The sequence below is a fragment of the Sminthopsis crassicaudata genome, chromosome 6 (genome assembly GCF_048593235.1).
Source record: "Sminthopsis crassicaudata isolate SCR6 chromosome 6, ASM4859323v1, whole genome shotgun sequence".
NCBI classification, from domain to species: Eukaryota; Metazoa; Chordata; class Mammalia; order Dasyuromorphia; family Dasyuridae; genus Sminthopsis; species Sminthopsis crassicaudata.
The window spans coordinates 73,371,854-73,389,176 of record NC_133622.1 but is presented as its reverse complement, the minus strand read 5'-3'; the positions used below and the strand labels follow the sequence as shown (position 1 = coordinate 73,389,176).

The following is a 17,323-nucleotide window of genomic DNA, read 5'->3' as shown; positions in this document are numbered from 1 at the left end:
GCAAAGCTGTCTCTTGGACTTAATTGGCCCCAATTTCCCTGGCATGGCTCCTGGACATCCAAAGCCATACAAAGTCCCAGTCAGGGCAGCTAGATGATGCAGCAAATAGAGCATCCACCCTGGAGTCTGGAGGACTGGCTGTGTGGCCCTCACAAGTCATAGCCTGTTTGCCTCCAAAAATCCCCAAACATAAACATTCTCAATGTGATCAAGTAGCATGCTGTCATGCTCATCATTTCTGTACTGTAAAGAGGCAGGCCACACCCAAGTGCCACTACATTCTGCTGTATCTCCTTGTTGTGTTTGTTGTGGTTGTTTAGTCATTTCAGTTGTGTATGGCTTCATGACCTCATTTGGGATTTTCTTGGCAAAGAAAATGGAATAATTGCCATTTTCTTTTCCATCTCATTTTACAGGTGAGGAAACTGAGACAAACAGGGTGAAGTGACTTGTTCAGGGTCACACAGCTAGTAACTGTATGAGGCCAGATTTGAACTCAGAAAGATGAGTTTTCCCATCTCCAGGTCTGACACTCTGTGCACTATGGAGTCTCCCAGTTGCCTTGTTATATTAGATCCAAGAAAATCCCCTTATGTTAAATATTCACTTATTTTTAAGTGCTTCATTTTGACCCAACATCAAACTTGAACTTAGGGTGCTGATATGAGAGCCTTGCCTCGGTCACCAAGTTTCCCCAAATTCACATTCATCATTTCTTATAGATCTATTTAACTATATTTACATACCATAATTTTTTAAAAATCACTATTTGTACCTATTTTGATTACAATATTTTGCTGCCACAAAAAAGTCAGCTATATTTTTGTACATATGGAACCTTTTTCCCTGTTTTAGAATTCCTTGGGGGTACATACCCAGTAGTGATCTTAATTTGTGATTTCCTAAAATGTTGTAATATTCCATTACATTTATAAGCCATTTTTTCAAGCATTTCACCAAAAGTTGCTAGTGATTTGGTTGGATGGATTTCTAAGTCTCACTATGACCCTGGGGAATTTATAAGCAATAAAAAAAATTCCATATGTACCAATTTAAGCTATAAAATATTTTCAGAAAGCAAAATCACCAGTGATCCAGTTCACCACTTTAAGTTTCAACTCTGACTCCTTTTGGTATGTTGTTTAAATAGAGATTTCTGATTTTGTGATTTATAAAAGTTTTCTGGTATTTTTCCATGGTATTTCTGAAACATGCAAAAAGCTGAGACACAAATATATTTACCACTCCATATTTATCTATTTATCATTTCATTCCACAAGGCTAAGAAACCTGACTTTTAGAATTCTTATTCATACAGTAGAACTTGATCAATTATATTATGTATGATCTGTCTTCTGGACTGCCATTTATTTAGAGACTAGATGCTGTTCATAAGTTGTTTTTTTTTCTGCCTCAGGAAATTTACAATAAATTTGCTCAAATTGAACTAAGTTGTCCATTATTATCTATCCATATGTCTATTTTATTTTTGTCCTGCCACTGGATTTTGATCACTCAGGAAGAATGAGGTTGACAACTTTGTGCGACTCTGCTTCACTTATATCAAATTTACATGGAAGTCAAGACATCACCCGTAATATCATTGGTCTTCAAAAGCAAAGACATGTAAATGGAAAGTACAATAACCCCTGGGTCTACTTCTTATATACATATTTCTATGCCACATTGCTTGTGTGTGGATTACAACATAAAGGAAAAAAATACTAAAGGAATCCAAATTAAGTAGTTGAAAAACTAATAATGGTCCTGAAGAATAGAACGGAACACATCTACTTTCTCTTGCCAGAGAGGTGGGGACTACTTGGGGAAAACGTTATAGACAATGTCCAACAGGGCCACTACAAAGGATGTTTTCTATTTAAACATTTTCCTTCATACAAGGAAAGTTCCATTTCAAGGAGAAAGATGTGAAATTGAGTATTTCCCCAAAATTACTTATATAAAAACAAAATGTATCGATACAATTTGTAAAACAATATTTTGAGGGCTTGACTTTAAACCTGTGTCACTTCTCTAACGCTAAGATTAGTTCACAATAAAATAGCTTTTGAGACAGGAAAGTAAAATTAGAGAATATCTTACACAATCATTTAAAAATATAATTTTTGAAAATTTTCTCATTATTAGTAGAAAAAACAACTATGTCAATATAGGAGTTTTAAAGACAGATTTATTCTTTAACTATTTTGACAGATTATTTATGTCATCAGAGCACTCACTCCACAAACTCAAGTTGTAACTATGTCCTTCTTGCCTTTTCATTCTCCCTATGATTAGCATCTATTATTTCTACACATCATCCTTCAAGTTTTTACCAAATGCATTGAAGGGCATTCTTTCTTATCCCCTTTGGATATTTCAAAAAATGCTAGTAATGCATTGAGTTATCCAGCTCTTAGGCCTAACTCTTATTCCATGATTATTTCCTTTCCTTTTCTGGTCCCATTAAAGCCATGATGTTGCCTTTCAAGCCATTAATCACATGCATGATGAGTCAAAGTAGTTTGCAGTGTACTACTAACAAGGAATTGCATCTTTCCACTCTGTTTGAATCTTTCAAGAATCTTAGGACTCCACGATTCAGTCACAAAACACTGTTGGAAGAATATTGCTTTAAAAGATTACACGGAAGAACCTTATTATAAAGAAAATCAACTGTGAAAGACTCAGTAACCCTCTTCAATACAATGATCCACCAAAATTCCAAAGAACTCATGATGAAAAATAGTTACTACTTCCAGTTAACTGATGGACTCAGTGCATACTGAGGAATATTTTTTCCTTGCCTTTTAAAAAAAATGTTGCTAATTTGGAAATTTGTTCTGCATGACTTCATATTTCTAATGGGTTTTGTATTTCTTCTCTTCTCAATGAATAGGGAAGAGGGAAAATATTTGGAATTGAAAATAAAATTGAATTTAAACTTTTTTTAAAAATGATTGGTCATAGCAGTGAGTAGTTTATGACAACAGAAAATGTTCCTGTTTTTCAAATATGATCCTTCCCAATTGCTTCCTGTACAATTTGGGGCCCAGGTAATTTTCTAACCACAGCATGTGAGCTACAAATGTTTATTTATCTATGGATATATATGCAGAGAGAAATAATATAGCAAGTGATCAAAGTGCCAAGTTTGTAGAAACTTGTCTTCAAATCCTACTTCTAATACTACCTGTGTAAAAATGGAAAAGTCACTAAACTTTTATGTGTACCTGAAGATCTTTGCAAGCAGCAAAAAATTCATCTATTTGGACTTACAGAAGATCTCTCCCCTAACACTTGTAAACAGTTTTAAGTATTTCTTTTATATAAAACTAGCTTTAATATGTTGATTCTCAGAAGATCCTAGTTGTCTTCATGATCACATGTCAGAGAATGTTGTGTGACTTTAACAATCGTATTTCAAAACACCTCATTTGAAGATAATCTGTGAGATTGATTTTTGTTCAACCAAATCAATTTTTGAAATTCAACAATGAACACAGAAGAATCTTGCATATTTGACATTTCTCAATCAGCAGAATGACTGGAAGATGTGCTCTATTTAAAAAAACTGTTTTTAGATGAAAATAAAAGTGGCATTTTTTTTTTTTGTAATAGCAAAGAATTGAAAAAAACAGAGCTACCTACCAACTTGGGAATGGCTAAACAAATATAACGAAACAGTACTACAACAAAAGATGATAAAAATAAAGACTATAGAGCTGCTGTGGGAAGATTTTATGAACTGATGCAAAGTAAACAGAACTAGACAAAAAAATATATAAATAATGATGTGTAAATGGAAAGTACAATAACAATGAAATGGAATACTGTTGTGATTATAATGGCCAAGCTTGTATTCAGAAAAGGAAAATTCCTCCCTCTCCTTAAGTTTCAAGATGGGAGGGTGTAATGTTCTCTCTAAAATGTAATGTTCTCTGTTGAGGTTTTCTTGGGGTCTCTGGGAGCAGCCTTTGTTTCAGCTTAGTAATCACCACACAAGTACAGCCAGGGGTTAAAGTCCAAATCCTTTATTGTCTCTTTCAAAGTCCTCTCCATCATTTGGGCTCAGCTACTTTTCTGGATGCCTTCTGGAGTCTTGGTTTCAGTGGGGAAATAAAGGAGAGCCTGTCTCCAAGGTGGTGTAAGATAGGATGAATCTGTCTGAGTCCAAGGACTCGTGCTCCAGCCTTCAGCCTCCAGCCTTCTGTCTGCTTGTCTCTCAATCTCCCTGGCAGAGGCTTTTAGCTTATATGCTCCACACTGAGTACAAACCAATCATTACATCTGTTATGGGCCAGAACTTGAAACAAGGTACTAAGTGGAATTGAGGAGACATTGGTTAAATTTAGTTTAGCACTGATTTAATCCTACAACAAATAATGGTTTCCTAGTGATGCAATGATTGGTTTATACTCAGTGTAGAGGATATAAGCGAGAAGCTTTCAGGGCCTGAAAGGACAAGCGCACTAGAAGTTCTCGGAGGCTGAGACAGATTCATTCCATCATCCACCTTTGTTGTGGCTGGAGGCTGAAGCACAAACCTTTGGAAGTCAGGGAGATTCATAAGCCAGAGAAGACAGGCGGGAGCTCAAGCTCTCGGAACAAAGGAGAGAGATAGGCCTCTAAGAAAACTAGCTGAGCCCCAAATGAAGGATGCAAGACTTTGAAAGAGACAATAAATAACTCCTGGCTGGGGTGATTACTCTGAACTGAAATGAAGGCTACCTCCAGAGACCCAAGAAAACTTCAACAGAAAATATTACATTTTAGAGAGAATATTACAATATCACTAGGAAACCATTATTTGTTGTAGGATTAAATCAATGCTAAACTAGATTTAACCATTGTCTCCTCAATTCCACTCAGTACCTTGTTTCAAGTTCTGGCCCATAACATCTCCTTGTAGGATCAGATCAATCATACTGAACCATGCTAAATTAGATAACCATTGTTTCTATCAATTCCACTGATTTAATATCTTGTAAAGAATCCTTTGTTTCAAGTTCAGAGTTCTGGCCCATAACAGGAGGGGGTACGGCTATGGCTTTTTTTTTTTTTTTTGCTTTTGCTGAAATAATTGGGGTTAAGTGACTTGTCCAGGGTCACACAGCTAGGAAGTGTTAAATGTCTGAGGCGGGATTTGAACTCAGATCCTCCTAACTTCAAAGCTGGTCCTCTAATCACTATACTACCTAGATGCATTGCATTTACTGTCAGACTCAATGTAATTGGTTAGTTTGATTGATTTGTTTGTCCTCCCAACACTCTTAAAACAATATATACAATGAAAAATGAAATATATGGAAATGAAGGTGATATTAAAAAATCACACACACACACACACACACACATACACACACACAATTTTATGTGTTTATGTTTTTATTTCCCCCTCTGCAATGTACTGCCAATATCTAAAACAATATTGTCTTGGATTTCACACCTCTCTTTTTTGGTCAGAAGATCAAAAAACATAGTATAAATTCAAAAAAACTTATCTTTGGCCCAAACAAGTTTCACTACACCACATAGCACTTTAAATTCATTTCAGAAAGGTATAGCACAGAATTCATGGTGTTCATTTTACATTGATCCTAATAGTTTGTTTTTTTTTTTCCAATCACCTAAAGAAAGGTAGGGAGGACATCTATAATCATCCAAGACTTATTATCAAATCAGGGACTTTTAATATGAAATTGCATTATGATTTAGGAGAAGACTCAAGATAAATAATAACAGGGATTAAAAGCCTTTATCTTTTTTTTTTTAATTTTTTTTCCCCTGAGGCTGGGGTTAAGTGACTTGCCCAGGGTCACACAGCTAGGAAGTGTTAAGTGTCTGAGACCAGATTTGAATTTGGGTCCTCCTGAATTCAAGGCTGGTGCTCTATCCACTGCGTCACCTAGGCTGCCCCAGAAACCTTTATCAATAACATATTTTTAATCTTGTAGCTCTTTACATGATTAAATATCTCAAAAATTAGCATAAGTCCAGAGTAAAAAAAAACAAAAACAAAAAAAAAAAAACTGCTCCACTTTTAAAAATTAAGTTGTATCTAAAAGAATTTTAGTTAAGAACTTTGGTTTCATTATAACTCAAAGTTTTATATTGTACATTTCCATCCTATACAATATATCCTCTCTACCAGTAAATTTAAGAAGGATATCTGAAAATCTGGTAGGGGGACTATCTATATTTTCTAGCTATAAAGTTGGATAAAGGAAATATGATTCTATGACCAAGAGCAGGCTTTTTAATGTAAGAATAAAAAAAGTGACAGAAATGATGGGAATATCCCTTTAATAAGCTTGAATAATTTAAGTTATCCTCTTTTTGTCTTACTAACATTATACTATTGCGATATAATAAAATGCTATGTAGTATCTCTTGTTATAAAGAAGGATTTCATATGGATAGAAAGACATATCTGCATATAGATATCCATATTATATATATGCATATATTATAACATATCTACATGTAATATTATTAAGTCTTTTCAGTCATGTTTTCATGACCCCCATTTGGAATTTTCTTGACAAAGGTACTAGAATGGTTTGTTATGTCCTTTTCTACTTCATTTTATAGATGAGGAAACTGAAGCAAATGATATCAAGTGACTTGCCTAGGGTCACACAGTCAGTATGTAAAACCTGATTCAAGCTCAGGAAGACTTGTTTTTCTGATTCCAGGCTCAGAATTGTATCACTGTACCGCTTAGCTGCCTATATGTAATATAGATTTAATATAATATTATACAATATCTCATAATTACATATTACATATTTCTGTAATTAACAATATGCTCGGACATTTCTAAATGGATAATACTCAAAACTTACCAGAAAATTTGAAAACAAAGGAAAAACTAGATTGTGGAAACTCAAGTGTAATTTAGTTGCCGAGGAGAGAAAAAAAAAGGATGGACTCTTAAGAGTCAAAGGACTGGTATGAATGTCTCAACTGAATAAACAGTTGCTCTATTAATAGTTTATTTACTCTGTGCAACTCATTTATAGTCTCTCTCTACTTGGATTCTCCACTTTTAAATCAAAGATAACATTCTCTGTCAAACTATGTTTTAAAAAGAATAAAGGTTTGATAAACACTTTCAACTTCCAGGTATTAGTCATGTATAACAGGGCTTCTTAAACTTTTTTCCATTCATAACCCCTTTTCACTAGAGAAATTTTTATATGATCCCAGTTATAAGTATATAAAATAGATATACAAATCAATTTACTGATAATAAATCATTATTTCACAACCCCACATTCAGTTACAAGATACCACATGAGGTTACAAACCAAAGTTTAGGAAGATGGGAGGTATACAACATCCAGTATTTATCTCCTAGGGATCTCTACATATAATCATTCTAACCTTGAAATTAGATGTCCTTCAGAATTATATAGTCACACAACTCCTACTCCTTTTAAAAATCATCCCCAATTCAACCATAAGCATTCTACAAAATATCCATTAACCTCACATATACCAAATGCTTAGCTAAGGACCATATGCTCTCACAAAAAAAATTTAAATATTATATGGCTCACTTAGAAAATTTACATTGCCTAAATTTTTATGAATTAAAGCAACTGAAAGTTAAACTGCATTTTTTCTTTTGAGAAACTTTTCCATAAAAGTCACTCATTTACCACTATAACATTTTATCACATTATATTTTATTATCAAACAAACACTTGAAACATTAATGGTAAATTATGCACTATTTTCTAAAGTACAATTGTGGTTAACACAATAATTACAAATACTCTTGGGAAAAAGAGTGCCTTACTATCATCTGCTATAAATATATGTTTCAAGTGGATAAAAATGAGCTGTCCAAGAATTATAATAATTAATTAACCAGAATTCCTGGGGGGAGGGATGGGAATTAGGCTAAATGCTATATTTGATTGTTCTTAGACAATCTCTCATTTCCTCTGTCTTCTCTGAAAATAAATTATGGTGGATTGTGCCACAAGCCAAAAAACTGTCATTAAACTGGCAAGTTCAAATAATGCAGGTAAGAGTTCGTGTATAAAATTAGACTTCATAAATAAATGCACTAAAGGTAAAGGATCTTTTAGACAGGATTCTATTATATGACCAGTAGTGTAATAATGGTACAAGGAGTCAAGGAGTTTATAAAAATACTTTCAAATCATATTTACAATATAAAATTAGATTCAAAATGAAAATGAATATATAACTAAATATGAGAACAAAAAAACAACCCTACATCTAAAGGTTTGGGGTCAATTTTTTTTTCATAACCTAATTTTTTAAAAATTATTTTCATGGTATAACACAAGAGCTTTTTTTTTCCCAAAAAAACTGAAATGGGTTTCTGAAGTAAGTTTTTTGTCCAAGTCTGTGATTTAATCAACATGGGAAACTACTGGTGTGGAAACTTTCTCTACTAGTACAGCTCAGCTACTAATTTAAAACTGTCTTGGAGTTGTCTGGGTCACAGAAAGGTTAATTAACTTGTCCATTGTCACGTAAGTAGAATGTGTCAGAGATAGGACTTGAATCCAGGTCTTTATGACCTCAGGACCAGCTCCCTCTTGCTGAAGAAAATTATGCATCTTTAAAAACAGAACAGAGTTCCTTGTGGCTGGGATAATTTAAGCTTGATTCTTTCTGAAAATATGGGGACAGGCAAAATAAGTTTTCCAAAGTACTTTCTAACTTTATGATCCTATGAAATAGAAATCCTAATACCATTAGCACTGTGAAAACTAGAAAGGAATGTTGGTTAAAATCAAACTTAAGGAAATTAAATTCTGCAAGTTAGGAATAGTCTGTTTAAATAGTCTAACAGACTTGAGAATAGGGCATTCAAAGAGTTTCCTGCGAAAATAATTTGTATGATGAAGATACTTTATGTGCCACAGAAATTGGCTTACTAAAATATACACAATGACTTCATTACTTCTAGGATTCATGTTTTCATTTGTGTGAGCATTCCCTCTGCTAACCCATTCCCAAATGCTATAGCCCAAATCATTTCATCATCTGGTAGCCAAACTTCTAGTGATGAGCTTCTACAAACTTAACTAAATTAGACCTCAGCTGACAAATTCTCACCAGGTCTGTATTATTGCAAAGTACAAAATATATCCAAAGAATTAATTATAGAAAGGACTTAAAACTATGGCCAAATGTCTAACAAGTGAGAACATTACAGCAGTATAAAGACAGTGAAAAGAAATGGAAACAGGAAAATGAGTCCATTTGGGTTTAATAACTTAAAAGGCTTAAAATCTCAAAACCAAATTCAAATGTTATCTTTAAGACAAAAGGAGTGAATTTTCATTTTTTTCTACCAATAATCTTTATCATAAAATAATATTTAAGCTTCTAATAAAAGTAGCAAAGTACTAAAAAGCAAGCAGAAGAAAGAAATAAAAAGTTTAAATCAGTACAAATTGTATAATTAAAACTTAATTAAGGATTAGTTAGAATTTGGGAGAGTGCCCATGCTGACCTTTGGGAGATTAATTGGAACTAGATCACCTGGCCCATATGGTTACAATGGATTTCCTGACCATTTATATGGTTCTATCTCTCTTTTGAGATTGATATTCAAATCTGAGCAAATATCCTATAATTTAGCCATCACATATTTTCCCCAACTCTTTTGCTACTTTACACCATATGTAACTATTTTAAAAATTCCTCAATGAATCTGATACTCACTAAATGTCAACCATATTTTTAAGGTTTTCAAAAATGACTCTATTATTATTAGCACCAAGCAGAGCTTTAAAAATGTGGTCACATACTGATTTTTTTTTCCCCTGTAATGAAGGAAAGTATTTCTGGGACATGATCTCCTTTCTGCCTCCCTCAGTATCCTTTGTTCCTGGCTAAGGACAGAAGCCAATCCTGCATCGCCTCTGCACTCGTGGGCAAGAGCTCAGCAAATCCCACTTCTCTGTGCCAGGAGGAACAGAAAAAGAATATAATTAGTAACGGATGGTGGGAACTTCCCTAAGTGTTGTGAAATTGCCTCATCTCTACCACTGATACATTTACCAAGTGTGAATCTCAAATATGGGAATCAAATTTGGCCATAAAAATGAATGACAGATTATAAATAATATGAGAGAATTTTAATATTAAAATATTTTAACAATATTGAAGAATCACATAAATTAGTCTCAAGATTTAAAAGCTTTCAGCAATATATCTGCTGCTAGTCCTGGAGAAAGATCTCCATTGGCAACCTTTTCTTCCAGAAGAGGAATTTGGTCCTTCACTGCTGAACAATTTCGGAAACGTTCTAACACACTTTCCTGGATCAGGTTCCACATCCAGACCTTCTGCTGCTGCTGTCTCCTGGCAATGAGCTCATGACTGGCAAGCCTTAGGTCCCTGAATTCTTTCATTTTGTCCCACATTTCAGTGATGCCTTCTCCAGTTTTTGCAGAAATGCGTACTACCTATAGAAAAATAAAGAGCGATATCAAAGAAATAGTAAGCATTCTTCTTGAATGGTTCATTCTTACTATCTCATTATACAGATAAACCACAAGTTCAAGGTGCATTTTTAAAATGTAGAAAAGTAAGTACAAAGACTAACTTAACTAGAATTAGTGTACAATAAATTTGTTGCAGAGCCAAGAAATGACTGTAGAATCACAACCCAGTTCAGTAATTTATGAAGAGTCAATAATTGTTGAGGGGTAAGAGGTATAAAAATAAAAACTGCTAAGTTAGGCAGAGGTCCACATCCAAGGTGGTTTTGGAACCACAATCCGTTAACAGGGGCAAATACCCTTAATTAGGGTAATAGGTCAGCACAATAGATGAACAATGAGGAATTATTAATGGGACAGAAAACTGAGTCTAAGAAATGATTTTACTTTTGTGGTTTCTTTCTTTAAAGATACAATAATCTTACAGGTAAAGCTGGAGAAGTCAGAGTTATGACATCAATAGATACAGGACTATCTCTTTTTTGTTGCCATGTTCCCTTGCCTCCAACTTTATAACATGCTGAACATGTTACATCATGGAGAAACTTCAACAATAGCTCTATAATCTAATTCTGGAAATAGTTTGCTTTTAAGAATGAATTTGCCACCATTTCAACATGTTCAAAATCAAGCATTAAGTAACATTTCATAACTAGAGCTCTACTTTTTGATGCCTAGTAAGCTGGTGATAATTTTAATATCTCTGCTACTTACTCTACCTTTGCCATAATTTTTAAAAACTGCCATTTTCATATAAAAGATAAGATTGCTTCTATGTTTTATGTAGGATTTACATTCTTTTATAAAATGTACACAGTTTATTCAAGAGGAAAAGCTTATAAATGGAATGGATACTCACTTTTGGTTTCCAGACTTTTGAGCGTTTGCGGAGTAATTTTAATGCACTCACATACTCTGCTTGTATCCTTCGAGCTGGTACAACCAAATCCCCATCAGATTTAGTTATAGCTACCAGATCAGCCATTTCAATTATACCCCTTTTGATGCCCTGAAGGAATAAAGGAGGAAAAAAGAATAAGCATTAACACTGGTGCTTATAAGGCAAGCTGTTTCACTAACAATCTTTCAACTTAAGTCTGAAAATACCCCAAGACACTATCATATGCTGCATTCTTTTCTCTTCAAATACTCTCCCTTCTTGAACTTATCTGCTCACATATGTTCAATTACCAATTCTATGCATATGATGCTAAAATCTATACATGAGCTGGTGTCTCTCTCCTGGAAGGGGCATCCAGTAGACTTTATTTATGATGAAATGACATTATATCATGTGCATATGCCACATTTATTTAGCCTTTCTCCAATGGGAAGATATCTCTTAGTTTCTATTTTGGTGTTATCACAAAAAAAGCTGTTATAATATATATTTTCTCTTTAATTTCTTTTTGAGTACAAGGAATGGTGGCTATGTCAGAGAGTATGCACAATATGGTAATTTCATCGGAATAATCCCAAACTACTGTCCAGAAGGGCTGAACTAATTCACAGCTCCATCAACAGTACTATATTGTATTGGTTTTCCTACATCTTCTCCTCATTTGTCATTTTCCTCTTTTGTTATCTCTATCAATTTGAAAGGTATGAGGTGTAATCTCAAGACTGCTTTAATGTGAATTTCTCTAATTATTAGTAATTTAGAATATTTTTTCCAAATGATTATAAATACCTTAGATTTCTTACTTTGAAAATTACCTTTTCATTTGATCATTAATTTGGGAATGGTTCTTAATCTTATAAATATGAATCAATTCCTTAAATATCTTGAAAATGAGACCTTTAGCTGATAAAGTTGTTACAGAGGTTTCCCCCTAGTTACCTATTTCCCTTTTAATTTTTAGTAAAGCTTTAAAAGAGTTAATAATTATGATCAAAGTAATGATCAAGCACATGTTCAGAAGACCTATGATAAAAATACTAACATCTCTTGATGGAAATAATACATTCAGAATGTAGAAGGAGGTATATATTTTTTGACATGGTCTTTTATGGATTTATTTTATATGACTATGCTTATTTGTTAAAAAGATTATTACCTCTTTCTGTTTTTAATGGGCTGGCAGGTGTGAAGGAGAAGAAAGAAAAAGAGATAGTCATGCCAAAAGAAGAAAAGAGATCTACTGAAACACTTTAAGGAGTTTTGAAAATGACATGTTAAAAGTTCTCACAAATTTTTTTAAACAAAAGCAAGCAGTATAGAATAGTAATTCATGATTTTATATAAAATTCTCTTTTGATATTCACCTTTATGTAAAGAAATTCTCTTAGATGATTGGTAAGTTCAGAATTTTTTAACATTTTTAAACAAAGGACTGATATTCTGATTTGTGCTTTAGGAATATCAATTTGATAGTAATGTGGAAGGTGGGCTGGAGAGAGAGAAAAAAGCAGATAAACTGAAGTAGCCACTGTAATAGTAGTCTAGGTGAAAAATGCCAGAATTCAGGTGGTAGCTGTATGCATAAAGAGATGTCAGATGGGACAGATAGTGTGTGGAAGGATAACCAATAAGACCATCATACTCCTAGTCACATATGTCAGCATCTTGGAACTTCCTTTACTCTTCCCTCCTTGATTTCCCTTCCATTGCTCAGACTTACTGATTACATTTCTACAAGGCCAATTATACCATAAAGCCTCTCGTTGCCTTTTACACTACTATCAATAATGGAACGAGGATAGTAATTCATCTTCCTTTCTATACTCTCCCAACTCTCCTTTCAAAATAAGCCTCTTCAGGCACAGCTTTGATGTCACACCCCCATTCAAAAATTTTCAGTGACTGTGCTACCCATAAGATAAAATAGAGTATCTGCTTAAGGCTCTCCATTAACTTCCTTCCAGCATCTCCTTTTTTTGAAGGGGATGATAGGGGAAAACTGGATGACCAGTTTTTTTCTCCAAATTCACCTAGACATGCTAGGTTCTACTTCTACATATTAAATAAAAGCCATCCCAACACCTGAAACAAATAAGCTCCTTTTCAAAATTTTCCAGATCCTTTTCTTCAAGGCTCAGCCTTGGTGCTCCATTTTTATATAGAGTTCCCTAACTGGAAAATAGGTTTTCTGCCTCCTCTTCAGCTCCTTGAGGGTAGGGATTGTCTTGTTTATATTTGTATCTCCAGCTCAGCAAGGAATGAGTGCTTCCTAAATGCTTTCTTTATCTCAGATTTGCAATTATCCATTATTATATTGCTCAGAAAGATGACACACATACTAGTGATACATATGTAGCCATTTTATACAATTCTAACACTTAAAATCAATGGAAAAGCTGAGAAATATTACATTTGCAGAGAAGAAATCTTTGCTATCTGAAATATCTCATACATACATATATATTTGTAAGCATGACAAGTTTTTCTTTTGTCTATTTGGAAAAAAATATATTGCTATTTAAAAGTAAACTTTAGTCTGAAATTTTAAAAGATATCAACCAAGTCTTTTGATTATGATAGGTGATTATTATGATAGGTGATTAAATGTCAATGCAAAAGATGAAATCCAATGGTGACCAAACCATAATAGCAGGAAACAGCGGGAAAATGTTATTTTTCTAAAATGATTATAAAAGTTGCAATTTTTTCAGAAAGTTTTCATTGATAAAATTTAATGGCTCATAATTTTACAGTCACTATAGCAATAAAAAGTTACCAGGAATAAAAAAAAATGTAAACTAGTGAGATTATTCCTTTAAGGATAGAACTCTACTCTATAATATAGAATCCTGATTTCCCAGGGAAATACAGAATCAAAATAATCTAAAGGACCATATATCTAATAAGTAAGCTTTCAAGTAAGTATAAAACAAGTAGCAAGACTTCAACCATAGTTGCAAGTCAGAATCATCCTATTTTAACCCTTTCTACTTTACTAATGGAGGAAGTAGGTCTTATGATGTGTTTTAAGGTCATATAAACAATCTGTCATTTAGTCAAGTGTTTTATGCACTAAAAAGAATCATACTTCTCTGACCACTTATTTTTGTTATTTCAACTTACAAAGGTATATCTTCAATGTTATCTTACAAATAAATTATAAACAATATCCCATAGTATTAAAAAAAATGCCTAAAACTAAACTGGATAAAAACTATGGAACTAACTAACCGTTCATAGAACCAACTCATAATTTTAGGTAAGGATATACCTAACACAGGCAATAATGAAAAATTTGAATTTCAGAGATATGTCCCACATATTTCCAATTAAGAAAGAGAGAACAATTACCTGTAATTCATCTCCTCCTGCTGGCGGTATTAATAAAACAAACATATCAACCATGTCTGCAACAGCAAACTCTGACTGCCCCACACCTGAAAAATGTTAATTGTAAGCATACATTCAAAATGTCTTCCTGAAAGCCCATCTGAAAGGCTAAATCAAAACTACTTTAAGGAAAATTCGTGATAGTCTCTGCTGACATAAAGAAAGTCGAGTTTGGGGAAACTAAATATGGAAACTAACTCTGGACAGGTAAAATTCTATAACACATAATTGCAATGATTTTGTTTAAGAGAAATTTGTTAAAATTAACACATTTTTCCTGAGAGAAAGAGTCATGGACTCAAGATATAGAATCAGATATACTTTTGGACATGCCCAATATAGTCATTTGTATTTCTGTGATTTTTGTTTTTTTCTGTGGGGCTAAGGGTGGGGACCTGAGAAAAGAAAAGAAATGCTTGTTGAAAAAAAAATTATGTATAAAGATATTATATTTTCAATATGCATGATTAAGAGATGAAACAAAACAGACCTAAAAATCTATTACACTAATTTTCAATTCAATCTTTATTTGTATGGGCAAAATCCCCTCCCTTTAGGGAGTTTGTATTCCCTTAAGGATTGGAGTGAAAGCTATAGGTAGACAAGTGAGTATTGTACACCCACAAAAAAAAAAAAATGGAGGAGGAAAGAAAAAAAAAACACTAGCAATTGAAAATGGGGAGAAAATGAAAGGCTTCATGTAAGAAATCCCATTTAAATTGAACTCTGAATGAAATCTGGAATTCTGAGAAATGAAAATGAAAACACAAAGCATTCTAGGTGTGCAAAATAGCTTTCCCAAATTCATGGAGTCCTCGAAGAGATGGTAGAGTACTGAATTCAGAGAATGGTCAATAGTCCAGTTTGATTGGATTGTAGAGTTCATGAAGGAGAGTAGCATGAAATAAGGATGCAAAATTGACACTACAATGTGGAAAGCCATAAATATCATGCTAAGGCATGAGCAAATGGCTGTTAGTGACAAAGATTTTGAATCACAGATGTGTCACAATAACAGAATTATTATTTTGACAACTACATACAGACAATATAGATGAAGGGAAAGCCTGAAAATGCGAAAACCTATGAGAAGTCTAATACATTAGTCTGGGTGAAAAGTAAACTACAACAGTTAGCAGTATAGAAATTAGAAAGAAATAAATGCTATGGAGGTAGAATCAGTAAAATTTGGCAATGGATTGCACCTGGTATGACACAAGAGGGAATAATCAAGGCTGAATCAAGCTAAAAGAACTGCTTTGAACACAACTGAGAAAGAAAATCATGAATAAGCTATCCTCACCCTTTTTACCTTCAGTATTTTTTGTGTTTTATGAATAGTTCTGGAGCTTAAACAAATGCTAAGTTTCAATTAGGATAAGGGAAGAAGTAGTAAAGAAAAATTGATTTTTGACCAAAAGACAATAAACCAACCAACCGATAAACAAACAAACAAATAAATAAATAAGAGAAGGCTCTTAGAAATTATTTTAATCCAAGTCCCTTATTTTATAATTGAAGGAAGTGAAACTAAGAAAGGATAAGTGATTTCCCAGTATTGTAGAATGATAATCAGCACTAGAAACCAGGCCTTTTGGCATCTAAAGATGATTGCTCTTTCTACTACATAGTACTCCTCTCAAAGTTTAACTACAGTTTGAGCAAATCTTTTTTTATCTGCAATGCAAACAATATAATCACATTTATATCTTTCTAGCATGTTACAAGAGGCGATCAAAGCAGATGTAAAAGATGACTAGTATTTCAAAGCACTGTTCCAATGACTCTTTTTGTTTGAACCACTTATATTTATAAATTATTTTTATATAGTTAACTCATGAATGTCACATATTGTTTATTAGAGCACATTGTCATTTAGTTGTTTCAGTTATGTACTACTATTTATGATGCCATTTGGGATTTTCTTGGTAGAGATATGGAGTGGTTTGCCATTTCCTTCTCTAGCTCATTTTAATGATGAAGAAACTGAAGCAAACAGGGTTGGTTAAATGATGTGCCCAAAATTACATAGCTAGCAATTGAGGCTGGATTTAAATTCAGGGAGATGAGTCTTTCTGACTCCAGGCCTGGCACTCCAATCACTGCTCCACCTTGCTTCCCCTTAGACCTTTAAAAAAAAATTCATTGAACGAATTATATGTAAATAATTTTATTATCTAGAACCTGTCTTTACAAATGACTTAATATGATTTTACTATTATAAAATGGGAAAATGTCCTTACCTACAGTTTCAATAAGAATAATATCATATCCTCCTCCTTCACAGAGAATAATAGCTTCATTAGTAGTCCTCGTCACACCTCCTAAAGTTCCTCTGGTAGGAGATGGTCTTATGTATGCATTCATGTCTTTTGATAATTCAATCATCCGTGTTTTATCACCCAAAAGTGAACCTAAAATATATATATTTAGTTTATTTATTTTTAATACACATTGTTTTATGAATTATGTTGGAAAAGAAAAACCAGAGCATGGGAGAGAAAAAAAAAAACAGAAAAAAAGTACACATAGC

General features: G+C 33.3%; 1 protein-coding gene across 2 annotated transcripts in view; it reads right to left on the bottom strand.

Moving 5' to 3' along the window:
• Window positions 1-9,243: 9,243 nt before the first annotated feature.
• MMAA (metabolism of cobalamin associated A) overlaps window positions 9,244-17,323 on the bottom strand; it is a 39,737-nt gene continuing 31,657 nt past the window's right edge. For both annotated transcript variants that reach the window (XM_074276210.1, XM_074276211.1), the window contains 4 exons: window positions 17,034-17,204; window positions 14,752-14,837; window positions 11,359-11,508; window positions 9,244-10,463 (listed from right to left, as the gene is read on the bottom strand). In XM_074276210.1, the coding sequence (XP_074132311.1) occupies window positions 10,182-10,463; window positions 11,359-11,508; window positions 14,752-14,837; window positions 17,034-17,204 (689 nt within the window). In that variant the 3' untranslated portion in view covers window positions 9,244-10,181. The remainder of the gene's footprint in view (window positions 10,464-11,358; window positions 11,509-14,751; window positions 14,838-17,033; window positions 17,205-17,323) is intronic.